Genomic DNA, 18,866 nt, shown 5'->3' with positions numbered 1-18,866 from the left:
CCTTCACGTCCCTTGGCATCCCCTCATCTAGAGAAGTTGTAAATCTAAATCCACTATATGGCATGTGGAGTAATGCTTGGCCACGATGTATGGCTCTTGGAACGAAAAAGATGCTGTGAGAGTGATCCTATGACATATAATTTTCTACAAGGTGTGTCTTGGACCTGGGTATGTCACGGGCTTCTGCCTGACCCCAGTGTTTCTGCTCATGTAGCATATTCCCTCACAAGAGGATTTTCACAGAATGAACAACGTCTCAGAAGGTGCTTTTTAAGGAGAGACTCTTGGGTTTCAGTTCTACATAGTACTAACTTCTATAATTATAATCTTATACGTCTGGCTCCTCCAAGACACTAGGATTTTCCTGCTCGTTCATTAGCAAAGTCCCGCATGTGTGGGTGATTATGCTTTAATTCCATAGGTACCGAAATTTCCCGTCCTCATAATACGAGATGTTATAACTCATGAATACAGAGAAAGTATAAAGCTATATCAGGCTTCCTAGATCGGTGGTGAATCAACTGGAATTGCGTCTCCTCCACTGTAACTTCAACTCCCGATCAAGAGTAACCGCGGCACCCACTACTCTATTGAACGTCTTGACACCTCGTACAGGATAAGAATCCACATCAAAAGAGATAAGAATCTTGGCAAAGGCTAGCTGTGCCTGTCGCATACCTAATCCTCGCCCAGGACACATCTCGGCCCCATAGCCGAAGGGCAAGAAGTTTGAGTCACCCGTTGCCGCACGGGGATGGCAGCTGTTGGTGTCAGGGTCATAGAAGCGGCACCCGTCAAAGCTGTCTGGCTCAGGATAGATGTCTGGGCTTTGGTGGAGCCACTGCGCAGGCACGGCGACGAAATTGCCTCGATCTAACGTCCGGCCGATGGAGTCGAGCCGGACTGGCTTCTGAAGACGGCGCGTGGCCGTAACTAAATTGAGGACCACAATCCATGAGAAAATGAACTACACGGAGGGTATGCATTCAAGGATACACTTACACACGGAAGTTGTATCGCACCGGACGGTTTCGCGAGCAAAGCTCTCCAACCGCGGCATCCGATCCAGAATGTCTATGGGCCATTCCCCGCCTGTGGAGTGCAGGGCGGAACGAATCTCCTTCCGCAGCACGTCTGCATATATAGGTTCGGCAACGGCATAGTTCATCATCCCAACAACATATGCGGCGATCGGGAATGCGATCTCAAGGGCGCTCAGTAAGCAGTCCCCGGCGAGTCCACTGACCTTCTTTTCTTCGTCCGCTAGTGCAGTGTCTCGCCCAATCTCTCCTTTCTTCATCTTGATCCCAATTGTTGCATCGACTAAAGTGTGACGGCTTTGAGCGAGCTTCCCGGCTCGCGCACTAGCAATCCGCCGGCGGATTTCGGGCATCAGTTGGCACTTGCTGCTCGCAATTGTGGACTGCAAATCCCGACCGCACCGTGAGAATCGCCAGATAAGTGGCCGAAGAGTCTCTGGAAACATGCCACGAAGGTCGCGAAACTCGCTCGCCTGACAGCAAAAGTCAACACAGTGCTGGACGTACCCGGGATTCCGTCCAAACTCCGGCCCTATGATGTACGCTGTTGCAACCCCAATCATCATTGGCCAAATGAACTCGTATGCAACAAAGTGATGCCACTCTGCTTCCGTAACTTAGCACGGGAAGATGGAAATTAAGGGGAACTGCGCCGAACCCTGGTCTTTCTCCTGCTGGAATGCAGCTCCAAGAGCATGGTCGATTGCGTCGATGATTGTATTGTGCATCAAGCCTGGTGAGGGTCAATCTCAGTTTCTACCAAAGTGTTCCCACATGAGGCTTACCAAGGCTCTGGTTCCTTGACACAGACATTTGCACCGCCTCGACATGATCTCTTGTCATTGGACAAGATGAATCCAAACCGAATGCCTGCAAACAGGCTACATAGTTAGCAGTGGGCTACTAAATCAACTTAGGCTGTAGAGTAAGAGTTGGTACGTGGTTTACGGAGTCCAGGAAACTGAAATTTTCTGGAGTCTTTCCCCTGTAATCCTTCAACGCTTTGGGCGGCAGTACGACCATATAATCTCGAAAGAATGGCATAGCCCACGGAAGTTGCTCCTTGGTGTACTTTCTACCATTAGCTGGGAGCTCCAGCGGGGTCTTTAACTTCCGGGCTTACTGTGTCAAACGCATGCTGCAAAAGTCGGTTGAAGTCTTGGGCTATCGGAGTTCGATTGAATCGGCGCCGCCAGTAGCTGCCCTCCCCCACGATTGGAATACCCTGGAGTGCCCGTCTTTTTCTACACAAGTCAAGGTAGTCTATCATGACAGCTGCTAAAAGGAGAAAAGGGAACATAATCCCCACGGACAGCACCCAGGGGTGCTGGGTGGTGAAAGCGTCCATGCTAGGGAATCCTAGATCCAGCGGAACCATCATTGATGAGTGGAGGATATGTTTCTAGGCTCATAAATCTTAGCCGGTTCTACGTATTTGTACGTTCAGGAATCGGCCGTCTTAACCCACCTGAACATCGGCAGAGGTGTAGTTGCTCCGTCGACGTTCGAAATGACTGCAGCCTACACGAGGTATGTGTAAGACACGCAGTCGCCCTTACATTGCCAGCGATTCACTAGGCTGATCGTAATCTTCCGGTTCTTGTATGCTACATGATGATGAAGGCAAGGGGATGCGATTTTACTTCTTGTCCCTTGCTGTCCACCGAGATACACCGCCTCTATTTTTGAATCTAGACCAGGTATTTGCCTTAAAGCCTCTTATGGTTGGCGACGAGATGCAACAGTAATAATCTTAATAGCACTTCTAATAGGTTAATCAGTCTACGAACGGATTACATTGCGTTCCCGCGGGAATCGCTACCTTTATTGCGGGATCATGGCTTGGAACAACAGATGCCGCGGACCCATGCATGCGCTTACGTGGAGAGAAGGGATTCATCATGAGAATGATCGGAATGTTTGTTATTCTTCCCAGATCGTAGGTGAAACTACAGATACAGACACTATTCGGCACATGTCAAAACTTGCCTCGAAACGAGTCTACAAGATTTGAAAGCTGAACAATGTCGGCCTACGATATAGAATGCCTCCTTCCGGTCCAGGGAGGAAAAGACCGACAAGAGCTCGAAAGCATTGCCTCAAGCACCCTCCAAGATTGCTGGAAGACCTCGGATCGGCGGCCCCTGTTAGTACATTCAATCAAGGTATCATGGGCCATTCTCCTTGAGAAGTACACCGGGAAGCAAACCTCGGTTTTTGGAAGCATTGAGGAGTCCCGTGGTGTGCCTACACGCTTAGTCTCACAAGTCGAGCAATGGTCTGTTTTACCAGACAACGATGAGCTCTTGATAAAACAAGCGCAACAGCTGTCTGTGCATCCCTGGTGTAAATCAAGTGATACCGAATTCCTCTTCAATACTTGCCTCTGGGTTCGAACTCATGATGGACTCTCTGGAAACGAAATCGCAGCACGCGGGAGTAAGGAGAGACCCAGCTCGGTAGGTGGCCCCGTCCGTCACTTTATTCGATCAAGATGTTGACTAGTCCTCTAGGATTGTGCGCTGTCCATCATGTGTGAACACAATACAAGTACAAATTCCTTAACTTGCTCAATGCTACATTTGTCCACTCCATTTTCAGTAGCAGTTTTGGACTCTTTCATGGAGATATTTATGGCTGTCATTGCGGATCAAGGGACACGGTACAGACAAATGTCTCTCCTTGGGCCCCAATCCATCGACATGATTCGCAAATGGAATGCACCGGGTCTACAGACCAAAGGCGCATTTTGTATCCATACATTAGTGTTAGAGCAATGCCTAAGGCAGCCGCTCGCTCCAGCTGTCTGCGCGTGGGACGGCTCAATTACCTACTGTGACTTGGAGCGCTTATCAGAAACAGTGGCACAGAAACTTGTAGCCCTACACATAGGCCCAGGTTCTGTTGTACCCATCTGCTTTGAAAAGTCATTATGGGCCGCTGTAGCTATTCTGGCGGTACTGAGGGCTGGTGCGGCGTTCACACTCCTGGACCCGTCGTATCCGCTGGCACGCCTGCAATTGATATGTGAAGAGGTCAAGCCGCAAATAATCCTGACATCCTGTGAGAAGCTTCCATTAAGCCAGCAGCTACACAAAACAGTCATGATACTCCCAAACGCAGCAGAGCGCTCTCTTACTCCTGGAGACATTGGTCTACTTGCCATACCAGAGAACGCTGCCTACGTGGCATTCACTTCCGGCTCGACTGGAAAGCCAAAAGGCGTGGTAATTGAACATAGATCCTTCTGCGCCAGTGCGCGTGCGAATAGTATCATCCAGAATTTGCAGGCTACGTCCCGTGTACTACAGTTCGCCTCTTATGGCTTTGACATCAGTATCCAGGAGATACTGTCGACTTTGATTGCTGGTGGGTGCGTGTGCATTCCGTCGGAGGAACAAAGACTGCAGAGTCTGCCGGCCGCTATACGGGAGTTGCAGGTGAACTGGATGGAGCTGACCCCTACCGTGGCTCGAATGTTGCACCCTGATGAGCTGCCTCTTGTCCAGACAGTAGTACTCGGTGGAGAGCCAATGCAGCCTTCGGACATGGCCACATGGTGCCACGGAAAACAGCTCATGAACGCGTATGGGCCCACGGAATGTAGCATTGTGGCCACTGTGCAACCCAATCCTGATGTGGAAGACCCTTTGGATATCGGCCGTTCCTACTGCGGCACATGCTGGGTTGTCAACCCGGATGATCACCACCAGCTATTGCCGCTCGGCGCCATTGGAGAGCTGGTCATTGGGGGTCCGATTGTTGGCCGAGGCTACATCAATCGTCCGGCTGACGAAAGCTTCATCACCAGTCCACAGTGGGCGAGTCAATTCCAGATCACCTCCAAAGAAAGCTTCTATAAGACAGGGGACCTGGTTCGGTATAACGTGAACAATGGCACGCTCCGGTATTGTGGGCGGAAGGACACCCAAGTCAAAATCCATGGGCAGCGTGTTGAACTGCATGAGATTGAGCACTGCGCTGAAGCATATAGCCGAGGGACGGTAGTTGTGGCGGAGATATTGAAGCCTGATCAAGGCCCAACATTTCTTGCGCTATTCATTGTTGGAAATGGTGAGGGAGGTCTTGTGCCGCCGGTAAGTCCTGGAGACGGGGTCGCAAGCACCATTGACACAGGCCGTCGAGCCTCTTTTGCCCTACTACATCAATGGCTTACCGACAAACTACCGCGGTTTATGGTTCCTTCCCTGTACATTCCCTTAACACATGTGCCAATTCTTCCTACGGGCAAGGTGAATCGCAGAGCTCTCCGGAATATCACAACAGAGATTGCCATCCAAGATTTGCGATCTTATGTCCCTACTGTCTCCGGGGATTGGAATGAGATGACAGGTATGGAGCGCGTATTACACCGCTTGATGGCAGATCAGCTCGGTGTTCCCCCTGATAGGGTGGGCCGTAGCGACAATTTCTTCAAGCTTGGTGGGAATTCAATCATGGCAATCGACTTAGTTAACAAACTTCGAGAGCACGGATGGGATCTTACGGTTGCCGATTTTTTCACCCAGCAAACGATTACAGGCCTCGCCAAGGTAGCCCTCCGTGTTAAGCCAATACTGTCTATACCTGCATTTAGCCTGGTGGAAAATGGACATGTCTATTTGAGAATGGCTGCTGAGCAATGCCGCGTATGTCAAGAGCGTATTCAGGACATGTACCCATGTACGCCGCTGCAGGAGGGATTAATGCTCCTATCGTCTGAGCTAGGATACCACTTCGCTGGGACATTTGCTTTCCAGCTTCCGTCTTATGTAAATTTGGACCTGTTCCAGAAGAACTGGGAACAGATTGTGTCTACAAGGCCCATCCTGCGAACTCGGATCGTGCGCATCGGCGATAACGAAACATACCAAGTGGTGATACGAGACAGGCCCCATTGGAATGTCGGGACATCACTAAATGATGTATCAAATAGGGTCAACAACTATACTTTGTGCTTTGGCGAGCCGCTGATTCGGTACGGGCTTGTTAATCAGGGCCCCGGTGGTAGGGGCCCGCTCTTTGTGATCCGGATGCATCATGCGGTCTTTGATGGATGGTCCTACAGGAGCCTACTAGACGACATCGAACGATTGTACGACGGCCAGCCCTTGACACAAAGGGAATCAATGAATCGCCTGCTGCACCATACTCGTCGTCTAGACCTAAAAGCTGCCAGCGCTTTTTGGAGAACGGCATTCAATGGATTACAAGGGCCGATCTTCCCGGCACCTCCACCGGGCTGGGTAAGGCCCATCTTGCCTGCTGTCAAGAGACATCAAGTATCTTTGGCCACCACATCTAGAGGCGAGTATACGATGGCCTCTGTCGTTCAGCTCGCATGGGCGATCGTTGTCAGTAGTCGGACGGGCTCTGATGATGTCGTTTTTGGTACGACCGTGTCCGGGCGTAATGCTCCTGTCCCCGGGATTGACCACTTGATGGGTCCAGCAATTGCGACCTTTCCGATCCGGATCGCCCTTGACATGGATTCTTCCATAGATAACATGCTCAAAAAGACCCAGAGCTGGGTAACCAGCACGATTCCCTTTGAGCAGACAGGCCTCATCCGCATCGGACGTACAAGTTCCACAGCCACACTCGCTTGTCAATTCCAGACGCTTCTAGTAATCCAGCCACGGCCACTGCGTAGACAGTCAAAACTGCTTATTGACTTGCCGCAGAACCACGACCAGCAGCGCGAGTTTCAAGCCCATATACTGACCATTGTGGTAGAGCTCCAAGAAGAAGGCATGCACATAGAGGTTATATTCGATGAATCAGTGTTACATACCGAGGAGGTCGACCATATGCTGGAGCAACTTGAGGATGTCATCCGCCAGATTCTAGACCGACCAAGTGCTAGCCTCCGTACCGTCCGGTATTATACGCAAAGTGATCGGGAGCAGATCCGAGAATGGAACAAGGAAAAGATATTTAAGCCTTCCGTGGTACATGAAGTCATTGAGAAATGGCTTGTCTCCCAGCCGAATGCACTAGCTATCTCAGCCTGGGACGGTTCCTTTACATACCATCAATTATTCGAGCACGCGCGTATTTGGGCAGGATATCTCCAGGCACATGGGGCACTCCAGGGGACCGTCGTTGCCATCTGCATGGAAAGGTCAAAGTTGCAGATTGTTGCGATGATTGGAGTGCTGCTAGCAGGCTCGGCTTTCATGATGCTCGAGCCTGAGTTTCCCTGTGAGCGCCTGCGCGAGATGTGCCACACCGCAAACACTACAATGATAATCTCATCCCCTGCAAAGTCTGGTCAAACCAAAATGTTGGGCGTGGATAGCGTCATCACTCTCACGGAAGATCTGCTGCTTACCTGTAGGAAGCAATATTCTTGGGTACCGCCGCGCAGCAATTTGCACACCCCAATGTACGTGGCCTTCACTTCAGGCTCGACAGGCTCTCCGAAGGGGATAACTATTGAGCACGCTATGTGTCACGTTTCGGCGCAAGCGTACCAAAATGCCCTCGGCCTAGGCAATAAAAGCCGGGTATTGTATAATACGTCTGTAGCTTTCGACCTTCTCATAATCGAAACTATGTGGACCTTGTTAGCGGGGGGTTGTATATGTATTCCGTCGGAAACTGTTCGCCTATGTGATCTCCTTGGAGCAATGAAAGATCTACAGCCTAACTGCGTCTTTTTAACCCCTCCGGTGGCGCGGATGCTATCTCCAGCGGATATGCCGTCCCTGGATACGATGGTCTTAGTTGGAGAAGCTGTATCTACATCTGACATTGATAAGTGGGCCCATGAAGTGCCTCTGAAGGTTGGCTATGGCCCAGCTGAATGCTCGGTATTAAGCTCGGCGCGCGAGCTGCTGCCCTCCAATCGGGATGAGCCTAGCAATATTGGACGATGCTTGAACGGTCGCTCATGGATTGTTGATCCAAATAACTATCATCGGCTGCTGCCAATCGGTGCAGTGGGGGAGTTACTTCTGTCCGGGCTGATGGTTGCTCGAGGTTATATCAACAACTCGCGGCTATCACAGACATCGTTTGTCCGCCGTCCTACTTGGGCTTCAGAGTTTGATATACCAATGGAGGAAAGGTTTTATAAAACCGGTGACTTGGTCCGCTACACATCAGACGGCACGATGCAATACCTGGGTCGTAGGGACACGCAGGTGAAGCTGCACGGTCAGCGTATTGAATTAGAGGAGATAGAGCAGAGGGCCGAACTATTTTGCACGAACATGGCAACAGTAGCCAGCCTGGTTGAGTTTCAAGCGACAAGCAGGTTGAAGCTGGTCCTGTTCCTGGCACCCAAAACAGTGGGCAAGAAACAATCAGGACTTTTCGGCGTGATGAGCAACGAAATCCAATTGTTGGCCAAGGATCTCAAAGCCCATCTCCGCACAGTCCTTGCACCATATATGGTTCCGTCACTAGTGATACCGCTTACCTGGCTTCCGTTGACGACATCTGGCAAGACCGATCGGAAGTTGCTGCAACAAACGGCCTCCAAACTAAGTGCAGAGCTTCTTGCATCTTATTCAAACACATCAAGCACCAAGCGGGAGCCGTATACCGAGATTCAACTTACTCTGCGCCAAATCTTCGCAGATGCACTCGCGATCCAAGTGGACGGCATTGGAATTGACCAAAGTTTCTTTGACACAGGCGGCGATTCCCTTTCCGCAATGCGGGTCCTAGCATTGTCCCGTAAACATGGTCTGGCCATTACAATGGCGGATCTTCTCGAACGAAAGTCCATTTCCTTGCTGTCTGAAAGGCTAGAATCAGTCAGGCCGATGCAAGGCTCACTCATTTCACAAGGAACGAAGTTGAGCAGTGAGAACAGATGCGATACCAGACACTGCGTGCTAGGCAAGATGAAAGACGTTCAATCACAACTGTGGTGCCTGCCCTCACAGTCCATTCAGGACGCTTTTGAGTGTCCAGCTCAGCATCTCGGAATCATTGCTGATCAGCCTTTGAGAGCCTGCACGCATAAACAGCGATCTATCTGGGAGATCCGGTCCCCGAGTGCTCTCAAATCTGCCGACGTGGCCTACGCTCTAAAACAGGTCATCAGTCGCCACTCTATGCTGCGTAGTATTCTTTTACCTTCAACTGATGACCCTACGAAGGTAATTCAGGTGGTGTTGAAAGAGGCTCACAGGGCTGTCCAAATTGTCAAAGCCCCAGGTATCAAAACAGCGGCGCAGGTGCGTGAATTCAGACCCGTGCAGTGTCGGGACGGGTCTATGCCTCACCATTCTACCTTGGTTGAGGGCCCTGATAGGCAGGTCTGGTGGCTCTTCGAGTTTGACAAGGCATTTGTTGACGCAGCATCCATGACAATCTTGCTGGAAGAACTAGCTGCACTATGTGACAACCGTCACTGCCAGCTGGAGCCAGCTCCTTGCTATTCCCAATATGCTTCCTTTGTCCACACCTTACGACAGGAAGAAAGCATTCTATTCTGGGAGCAGACCCTCCGAGGCATAGCTCCTTGTCTAATACCGAAATCAGAAAACATCACACTACGCTCCACTCCCACCGCACCTCGGGTACACACGGTAATCAAGCAAATCAACGGTCCTGACATGCTGCAGGCTCTCTCAAACTCCCTAGGGCTAACAGCAACCAACATCTTTCAGACAATATGGGGATTAGTTCTTGCTCGCTCAACAGGGTCTACAGATGTCTGTTTTGGTGCTCTTAAGTCCTGTCGAGATGCATCTGTCCCCGGGATCCTTCAAATGGTCGGTCCTCTGTTCAATATCCTTCCCTGTCGCCTGCAGTTCAAGTCGGTTCGTCCAACTGCATACGAATTGCTCGACACTCTTCGGTCAAATCAGTTTGCAATGGCCGAGCGAAGTCGCCATCAACACACCTCATTGCAAAGCATCGTCCAAGCCACCAGGGTCGTTAATGACCGGCTGTTCAATACATGTCTTACGGTGCAACCGGCAATGGTAACTCCGGCTGAGAGACAAAATGTCCATTTTGAACTTCTCGAGTCGCACGACCCAACAGAGGTAGGGCTACTCGGATCAATGATACCGTGGAATGCATTGTGGCTAACAAACCTGATGGGATGCAGTACAATATAGTTGCGGCTGTGATCATTTTTCCCTCGCATTATGAGCTCCACATTCGCTTTTGGGACGACTTCTACTCAGAAAACGAAGCTCTCTGTTTGCTCGACCAATTTTGCGATACCACGACTGAGATTTCTGCGGTGGTTGGTTCAATGAACGGCTAAAAGTAATGGATAACTGGCTTATCTAGTATAACCTCGCATATATATACTTAGTAGAAGTGGTAAATTGAGCTGGTAATTAAATAACACTATTATTCGTCGCGAAGGACTAAATCGGCTACATATTGAAATCAAATGCCACATGTGCATATGTATATATATCGATCCATCTACCATGCAATGTGCTGGGTTATGTAGAGGATATCGTAATAGAACTGTACCTGACGATCAGAAAATGATAGATTTAGTGATTCTAATGACTTGATTGCTCTGGGCTATTAGGAAGACCTATTCATTAAGTATATATCATCTACCTGCCATGCTACGCGATTTCGTGGTCATATTCAGCAGGTTATTACAATTGGACAACATCTACCTTCGTCAAGTAATGCTATGTAGTAGATTGTCAGGTGCTCATTGATCTCTTGATTTCTTGCATGAGTAGTGGCTTCTTTGATAAGTTGTGGCCTTGTAGAGATACACATTCTATCGCCTCATATATTATTACTACAACACGATCTTCAATCCACCACCTTATTCATCTCCACCCACGCCTTAATATCCCAGAAATTCCGACACTTGTGCATGATCTTGAAATCCGCCCGACGGCCATTATACGTCGTATCATCCACCTCAATCATCAAGGGCGTGACATCTCCAGTGCACATCAGGTTCAACCGCAGAGTCTCAAGACAATGATCTAAAAAAAAAAAAAAAAGAAAACCAAGTGAATCAGCAAATATACCCTACAATCCACAAATGTCCTCAATCAACCACTCACCAACATGAGTAGCCGTGACAGCAGCATGCTCCGGGTCAAACTGGTCAGGCGGGTATCCGAATTCCTCTTCATACTCCTTCTGGTGAATACTTAGCCGTACCATGTTCTAAAAACACATCAGCGAATCACCAAGACCAACTAGAGACAAAGAACAAGAACTGACGAGACAATGCAGTTGGTGAAACACCTCGAGGAAACCCACGTATCCGTCGCCCTTGTCCTTGGGGGTTCGCATCCAAGTTACATCGGGAGATTTGCCCAATAGCGGGAGCTTATCGTGTGGGATGTTGATCCCCGGCGCTATTTGTTTACGGGGCAGAGAGTCAGTCAGTGAATACTTGGGCGGGGCGAGGGGTTAGGGAAAAGCAATTACAGGCAAATATCGACTCCCATGCCGCTTCGGTCCTGTTTGTTGGCCGTCCTCGGTAGATTGAGTCCTGGGCAAAGTCACCAGCCACGTCGTGGGATTTATACCGGATGACTCCGGCGTCGATAACTGGAGCTGTTTGAAGTGTTAATATGTGGTCTTTGGGGCCTGAAGCATAACCTGTGTGCTGGATGAGGGCTCACGGACAGTATGGCGAGAGACGCGAGGTACAGATCTTATCTGTGGCAACGGTTTGATATCTCCATGTGAGGAAGCCAAACGCGGTGAACAACAGAATCAAGTGGAGGATCCAGGGGATTGTGCGTGCGAGTAGCGAGTGGTTGGGTGGCCTCCGCTGCCCCGTGAAGGAGTTTTTGGACTCCACCTGGGCGTATTGCTGTCGTGTGAAGACTGTGCGGGCTGCGTGTTTGACGTCTTGGAGTGCTCGAAGGCTGAGGTCTTTCATGATTATGAGGATACTGGATGAATTTGCTTCTGGCTTATAGTAGAGATGAGGTTGGGAGAGCTGGGGGATTGATCTGTGTGAGTGAGTACAATCGACTAAAGGCCAACGGATGACTGGCTTCTTCACCACACGGACGCCGGCCTCTCCCCCTCTGTATGATATGAGAGCCTTTCCAGAAACGGCAATCGTGGTTTTCTTCTGGGAGATAGACCCCCTCCCCGTGGGTCCCTGGTCGCATCAAAGGGTGGTATTGCATGGATTGAATCTTAGCCCTACGCGTGCTATATCTCCGGGATTTGAGCAATTGTCGGGTCTCAAAACGTGTCCTGGTTGAAACCCTCCAATTGGCCCATGGTCTAGTTACCTGAAAGATAAGAGAGCCGACTAGACAAGAAGTGGTATATCACTCATGACGAATAGCCGTTGTAAAGCGCAGCTATACGTCCAATCTTCTCCGAGCCCTACAATCACTTGAGGCGCAGACCCTAACGAATACTAACTATACCAAGCACCTGCCTAATGTCCAATGGGCACCAATGGGATCTAAACCCGTGCGCGATGACACCATGGCTAAGTTTAAAACATGCTACATCTTCGCCTCAATCTCATTAATATAGGAGTTGATGAATCCTTCGGGGCAGAGATGGCAAGCCGCCGGGCGGTTTTCATCTTCCGACCCCCGACGACAGAAAATGAGCTAATTTCGGACGACAGGCATATCTTGATCCTTCGCCAATCGTTAGGCCTTAGAATTAGATCGCATTATCACTAGGGTCTAGACAAGTGGATTTCTCCGGAGCTTACTGTAGGATACCGATCCCTGGACCCCACGCTACGAGTATGAAGTATCCACTCTGTCGGGGATGCCGTTTAATCTAATAAATCTTCTCTATAACCAGATGCGCTCAGGGATCATTGCCAATTAATCCCTGGCGCTATCCGACCAATGAAACGTTAGAACACTACATACAATGCTTCTAAATTTTAGGGCCCCAATTTCGCTAGCTGTTGCTTGCTTGGAACGGCTATGAATGATAATCGCAATGCCCGTGGGCACTGGCTTGTATTGGGTCTTTCTAACCTATCTAGGGAATACATGCTTCTCTCTCCAAGAAAACAATAGATCTATCTAATATTTACAAGACCATTGGGTACATCAAGGTAAAGCCATATTGTCAAAGACCCACTCCCGGATTTCCCAGAAATTCCGACACTTGTGCATGGTATTGAAGTCGGGTGTTTTCCCCTGGAAGGCATTGGGGTCTTCCACGAATAACAACGGCGTCACATCGGCGACGCACATCAGATTAATGCGTAGAAGCTCAATACAATGATCTGAGACGTGCTCAGTTAGTTGAGGATGTCAAAAAGTAAGGGAGGCTGGAGGAGTGAGTCCTACCCAAATGCATCGTCTTCAGTTTGTCTGTAAACTCGGGCCCAGTGCCGTGTGGCCATTCTCCAAAATGGTTATAGTAGTTCTCCTTGTGGACAGCCAGCCGAAGAGCGTTCTAAACATGGTCAGATCAGCGCTAGGTCCAGGGAATTTGGGACGTTGGGAGGAGACCGGGGCGGGGGGTTAGTTAAAAAAACATACTACGCAGTGTAACTGGTGGAAGACATCGACCAGGGCCGCAAAGTCCTCCCTATCTGACAGTGGAGGCGCATGTAACCATGCTTGATCTGTGCTTTTATTCAATAGCGCCAGGTTCTCGCCCGGGACTCGGATCGCAGGGGCTAATTGAGTTAGAGAGGTTTGCAAGTGGATTGATTATTGCTGTCGTATGGGCTCTTACCGTGCCAGAGTCCTTCCCAGGCCTCTTCTGTTGCCTCGTTTGGGGGTCCGCGGTAGGCGGATGGTTGATGGAAGTCGTTTTCAAAGTTCTTAGACTCGTATTTGACGATTCCTTCTTCAATGATTGGGGCTGTTGTGGTTAGATGGAGTAGGATGAAGCAAATATGGAAGACGCACAGTATGGGGAGAGTTGGCGGGTGCATTGGAAGAGAGTAGGCTGCAGTGTAAAGGCAATCAGGAAAATTAGAAAAGAGATCCCCAAGAGTACAGCGTGAATCAGCCAGGGCTTGACGCGGGATTGAGGCTGGGACACATCTGCTAGTGGAACCTCCTTTTGTTCAAGGAGAGACAAGCTGGCAGTGGCCGTGTCTTCAGATGAACGCTCAGATGAGTGGTCTCTGTGGTCCATCTTGTCAAAGAATGATAGTTTTAAGTTGTCAATTGAAGCGACTCGCAACGCCTGGCAAATACGTGTTGTTTTGAGAAGTGGTAGTGTGAGCCAGAGTGATGAGGTAGAAAGGAGGGGCAAAAGCACCGTTGTGTGGAAAAGGCAGAATAGAATAATCTCTTCAGTGACGGAGGATATCTTGCTCCGACATTCAATATCAAGACAATATCGCGCAAAGCGCTAATGCAAGGACTGAGTCTAGATTGAGGCACTTCGATTTGGCCATCTTTAGCTGATATGTCCTCATTTGAATGTAACATCGTTGTATCGGGCATCCAGATGCTCCAACGGCCATGGAGCCTAGTGTCTATACTCCCTGGTGAGGGGAACGCGACGAGAGGGCATTCCAATGGAATGCCATGATTGCGTATAGCGTAACCTGATGCTATACTAGCGATACGTGGTCTGGTCGAAGTATATATAGCCCAAAATTCCCCCGCTACTCTGGCATCCAACTCATCCCACAAGCTACAGTGTTCTATGACATTGTCATTTTCCCTTCAAGATACTTTACTATCTACAGTCCTCTCAGGCAAACCAATCTTCAAGATGAGAAACTTCATGCCTTTTCTTTCCCTGGCCCTGGCGGCCGCAGGAGTAATTTCTGCCGCTCCCACTCAGAACGTAAGAGCCTTCCGATTCCTTAAATTTAAAGAGAAGGACTAACTGAAAAACATAGGCTGAGGCTGTTGTCCAACAAACTGGCTACGTCTCCCGGACCGTTCATCCTGACTCTGAGAATATCATTCTCCTTGGGATTGCCAAGTACGAGGATGAAATCGCCGAAAAGGTGAAGCGTTCCGCATTGCCAGGCCAGGACTCCGAGAACATCATCATCCTTGGAATTGCCAAATATGAGGATGAAATTGCTGAGAAAGTAAAGCGCTCAGCTCTTCCTGGCCAGGGTTCCGAGAACATTATCATCCTCGGAATTGCCAAGTACGAAGACGAGATCGCTGAAAAGGTGAAGCGTTCCGCATTGCCAGGCCAGGACTCCGAGAACATCATCCTCCTTGGAATCGCCAAGTACGAGGATGAAATCGTGGCGAAACGGTCTATCCAGGCTAGAGATGAGGCTTCTGAGAACGCTATTGTCCTCCTGGTGTTGAACTACGAGGATGATGTCAGCGCGAAGCTCAAGGGCGCTCTCCAGCGCAGAAGCGAAGAGGGCACCGCATCCGAGAACGCCATTGTACTCCTAGTTTTGAACTATGAGGATGAGGCCACTGAGAAGATCAAAGGTGCTCTGCAGCGCCGGGGTGAGGAGGGCTCCGCTTCTGAGAACGCCATTGTCCTCCTGGTTCTCAACTATGAGGATGAGGACACTGATAAGATCAAGCGCGCTCTCCAGCGTAGAGGCGACGAAGGCTCCGCCTCTGAAAACGCTATCGTTCTCTTGGTTCTCAACTACGCTGATGAAGCCAAGAAACTTCAGTTCTAGGAGGCATTCCCGGTAGATGGAGCGAGACACTGAAAGGTTTGGGGTCTTTAGAACCAATCGGAATAGACATGGAATATAGCTCGGGAAATCAAATACGGATCGATGGGGGATGTGGTTCTGACGTGGGACATGGAAGTATTTCCTAGGAGCCGATGGTTTTGTTACCTTTGTTGTTTTAGAAAATAAGGACACTTAGGCTTCTAGACAGAAATGATGTTATTATACGTTGCGAACCTTTCTTGCCAACTGGTTATAAATCTGCGGAAGGTGTGATTCTCTAGACATCTGCCTCTTCTAAGGATCAGGTTAGTTATTAAGAGAACGCTAGGGATAAGGACAAGTACCTCACTAGTCTGCGGAAGAGTACAGTATAGAGACTGAAGTGCGTGGCCGAGTAACAGAAGGTGAGTGCTCACGTGGATAAGCCCTAAAGAGGAAAGTGTTCACTACTGCCGAGATAGACAGATATCTCTTCCTATCTCCCAGCAACTGGAGTCCAGCCAGTGGGTCTATCTCTCCACCCCGTGCGGGGAAAGGATAGAATCAACCTCTCGATAAGCCCGTGCCAAGTGATAACACGCGAAAGACCTTTATCTCTTGATAATAGAGAAGCTTCGTATTGCGGCCTTTGGGCCCAATGGAAATCCGGGTATAAAGAACCCGACCCCGACCATGAAAGAGATGACGTCTCCAACGACTTTAATCCCCCAGATCGAAGTGGACTACGTTACCCGCTTTTGTCCCCATGATTGACGCTGCCAAGGATACGAAAGACGATGTGCGGAGCTCCGCCAGCGTCGAGAAACACGATGTGACGTCGGGCGAGATCCGCGACATTGGAGCAGACCTCTACGCTGAAATTGATCAACTGTCACCAGAAGAGCTCGAGCGCGAAGGCGTCGAAGTGCGCAAGCTTTTGGACTGGAGGATTATGCCCATGGTAGCGTCGCTCACCAAAGATACAGCTCGGGCAGTTCACTGACGGGCTGTGTTTGTAGCTCTATGTGACATACGTTATACAATTTTTAGGTGAGAAAATTAAAATTCTAATTATTCTACAGTGTTAGGCTAATCATGTTATACTAATTGAGACAAGCTGTCACTCAATTATGCCTCCGCTTATTCGTTCATCCCTGACCTCGGTCTCGAGGGCCAGAGGTACTCCTGGGTTGCAGCAATCTTCAACTTCGGATATCTCTTTTGGGCTATAGTACGTGTAGTCAATAACGGATTACTATTCAGATTAGAGCCTAACGATATATATCTAGCCGTCCAACTTAATGATCCAACGTCTGCCGCTTGCGAAATACATGGGCACAGTTCTTCTGATTTGGGCCGGCCTCGTCATTGCACACATCGGTGCCAAAAACTATGCCGGGATATTGGTCTTGAGATTTCTCTTAGGTATGGCGGAGGCAGGAGTTAGCCCGTGTAGTAAGTACACACCGATCGGTATTTAGCAAGAAGCAACAGTCTAATAAGAATAGTGATGAACTTCACCTCGATGTTCTATAAGCGATCCGAACAGCCTCTCCGGATGAGTATCTGGCTATCTGGGAACGGGATGGCAACAATGGTCGGTGCTCTCCTGGGGTTCGGACTAGGCCACTCTCACAACACCAGTCTGCGAAGCTGGCAATTGATCTTCCTCACAATCGGCCTACTCAATTTTATGATCGGGTGCTTCTTCCTCTGGCTCGTGCCCGACTCACCGAGCACAGCTAAGTTCCTATCACACAGACAGCGCATCGTGGCTGTCCATCGAGTATCGGAGAATATGATTGGTATCAAGACCAAAGAAATCAAGCCGCGTCAAGCTTTGGAACTCTTGTACGACGTCAAAGTATTCTGCTGTATCGGCATTGGCATCGCTTGCGGCGTCATCAACGGCGGCGTTTCTAACTTCTCCTCATCTCTGATCAAGGGATATGGCTTTAGTGGCATCTATGCAACACTCCTGCAACTGCCAACAGGGGCCATCGAAGCTTTGGTAGTCCCCATTTGCGGTTTAATATCGACTTATGTACGAGACTCGCGCTGTATAGTCTTAGCCGTCGTGTGTCTGATTCCCTTCGGCGGCCTCCTCGGCATTCGCTTCACGAACTTTGACCATCGATGGACCTTGGTAGGCTGTACATGGCTCCAATACATCATCGGAGCTCCAGTTATTGTGTCCTGGAACCTTCTCTCGACCAACGTAGCCGGTCATACGAAACGCTCCCTCGCAAACGGGCTCTGGTTCACGGTGTATGCGGCTGGGAATGTCGCGGGAGCCAACATCTTCTTTGCTCGCGAAGCTCCGCGTTATTATTCGGCTTTGACTGGTCTTCTCGTCTGCTACGCGGGAATGATAGTTCTGGCTGCTGTCGCCTATGTAGCCATGAAGTGGGAAAATATGCGAAGGAATCGCAGCATGGCGCTAGAGGAAACGGCAGGCCAGCGTGAAGATGCTGCTGTTCTTGATGGCTTTAAGGATATGACGGATATGGAGTCGAAGAATTTCAGATATGCGCTTTAATTGCAGGTAGACGGACAGTAGAGTATCTCTCATATAGCGATTCGTAATTCCGCGATGTTTTCTTCTATAATGCGCAAACTGACTCCCTGTTTATTCCTACTCCGGGTAAAAATTCCCTAACTATCGTGAATCAAAGTTCTCAATAGTATCGTAATGCAACTCGTGATAATACTTGCCCCGAGTATCGCTATCGTCCTGGCCAGTTTCTTGTTTCTACGACTCCGGGCTGTTGGGCCGATTGAACTAACTCACATAACGTCTCCATGTCGGGGCTGTTACAAAAGCCATTATATCTGAGTTCCTCGTCTCAACTTGAGTACATGACTCCAATTTGAATACACTCTACGGATAGTTAGCTGATAGATTCATGCTGTTAGTACACGCTCTTCAAACCCCGAGGTGGATCCTTTCATTTGCATCTCGGGATTCCCCTAGAAGGTCTTGTAGGAAGTCAACGCACATTGGTAGCAGTGCTTATTGCATTGCCTCTGTCTTCGGGGCCATCTATGAACATTCCGAATCTGGTATTGTAGTTGTGGAAGGCCTAGAATAGTTCTATCAATAGTCTGCTGCCGATGATCCAATCACGATGCTCTTTGCGGATATGTTCTCGTATTCTTGGGCCGGTCTGGCGAGGGGTACATAGCAGAAGAGGTTTGGGGACTTATTGTGGGCAACCGAGGTTCAGAGAGAGGGATAAATTACTGGATTGGACACGGAGGATGACTCCGTTGACTTCTTGGCTTAATTTAACTATACACAGCATAAGTCTCCCTTTTCA

At 49.4% G+C, this 18,866-nt stretch overlaps 6 protein-coding genes across 6 annotated transcripts; 3 read left to right on the top strand and 3 right to left on the bottom strand.

The window, feature by feature from the left end:
* Positions 1-517: 517 nt before the first annotated feature.
* BDW43DRAFT_321721 (cytochrome P450) lies at positions 518-1,853 on the bottom strand (the record flags this gene model as incomplete). The annotated part of the gene is made up of 3 exons (XM_032049390.1): positions 518-933; positions 1,003-1,644; positions 1,826-1,853. 3 exons carry the CDS (start codon positions 1,851-1,853, stop codon positions 518-520), a joined length of 1,086 nt encoding a protein of 361 aa, XP_031896865.1.
* Positions 1,854-3,064: 1,211 nt separating this feature from the next.
* On the top strand, positions 3,065-10,275 carry BDW43DRAFT_314464 (uncharacterized protein; the record flags this gene model as incomplete). Its single annotated transcript, XM_032047807.1, has 3 exons — positions 3,065-3,499; positions 3,554-10,048; positions 10,114-10,275. The coding sequence occupies 3 exons, from the start codon at positions 3,065-3,067 to the stop codon at positions 10,273-10,275; spliced, it is 7,092 nt and encodes a 2,363-aa protein (XP_031896864.1).
* Positions 10,276-10,793: 518 nt separating this feature from the next.
* Positions 10,794-11,886, bottom strand: BDW43DRAFT_314463 (oxidase ustYa family protein; the record flags this gene model as incomplete). The annotated part of the gene is made up of 5 exons (XM_032047806.1): positions 10,794-10,972; positions 11,054-11,159; positions 11,217-11,353; positions 11,427-11,555; positions 11,628-11,886. The coding sequence occupies 5 exons, from the start codon at positions 11,884-11,886 to the stop codon at positions 10,794-10,796; spliced, it is 810 nt and encodes a 269-aa protein (XP_031896863.1).
* A 1,156-nt stretch (positions 11,887-13,042) lies between these two features.
* BDW43DRAFT_314462 (oxidase ustYa family protein) lies at positions 13,043-14,087 on the bottom strand (the record flags this gene model as incomplete). The annotated part of the gene is made up of 5 exons (XM_032047805.1): positions 13,043-13,221; positions 13,286-13,394; positions 13,481-13,620; positions 13,680-13,808; positions 13,856-14,087. 5 exons carry the CDS (start codon positions 14,085-14,087, stop codon positions 13,043-13,045), a joined length of 789 nt encoding a protein of 262 aa, XP_031896862.1.
* Positions 14,088-14,675: 588 nt separating this feature from the next.
* On the top strand, positions 14,676-15,567 carry BDW43DRAFT_314461 (uncharacterized protein; the record flags this gene model as incomplete). Its single annotated transcript, XM_032047804.1, has 2 exons — positions 14,676-14,750; positions 14,806-15,567. The coding sequence occupies 2 exons, from the start codon at positions 14,676-14,678 to the stop codon at positions 15,565-15,567; spliced, it is 837 nt and encodes a 278-aa protein (XP_031896861.1).
* A 481-nt stretch (positions 15,568-16,048) lies between these two features.
* On the top strand, positions 16,049-18,732 carry BDW43DRAFT_287160 (putative MFS allantoate transporter). Its single transcript, XM_032043120.1, has 6 exons — positions 16,049-16,507; positions 16,566-16,596; positions 16,659-16,777; positions 16,836-17,001; positions 17,055-18,441; positions 18,546-18,732. Exons 1-5 carry the CDS (start codon positions 16,313-16,315, stop codon positions 18,083-18,085), a joined length of 1,542 nt encoding a protein of 513 aa, XP_031896860.1. The 5' UTR covers positions 16,049-16,312; the 3' UTR covers positions 18,086-18,441; positions 18,546-18,732.
* The last annotated feature ends 134 nt before the right edge of the window (positions 18,733-18,866 follow it).

The sequence above is a fragment of the Aspergillus alliaceus genome, assembly GCF_009176365.1.
Source record: "Aspergillus alliaceus strain CBS 536.65 unplaced genomic scaffold BDW43scaffold_47, whole genome shotgun sequence".
Taxonomy (NCBI): Eukaryota; Fungi; Ascomycota; class Eurotiomycetes; order Eurotiales; family Aspergillaceae; genus Aspergillus; species Aspergillus alliaceus.
This window is presented reverse-complemented; position numbering and strand designations above follow the sequence as displayed.

Excerpts from the sequence above, each read along its gene's own strand:
- BDW43DRAFT_287160 (XM_032043120.1), top strand. The coding sequence starts at position 16,313 with ATGATTGACGCTGCCAAGGATACGAAAGACGATGTGCGGAGCTCCGCC. Across the intron at positions 16,597-16,658 it reads ATACGTTATACAATTTTTAG|ACAAGCTGTCACTCAATTAT; the intron begins GTGAGAAAATTA and ends ATACTAATTGAG. Across the intron at positions 16,778-16,835 it reads GATATCTCTTTTGGGCTATA|CCGTCCAACTTAATGATCCA; the intron begins GTACGTGTAGTC and ends ATATATATCTAG.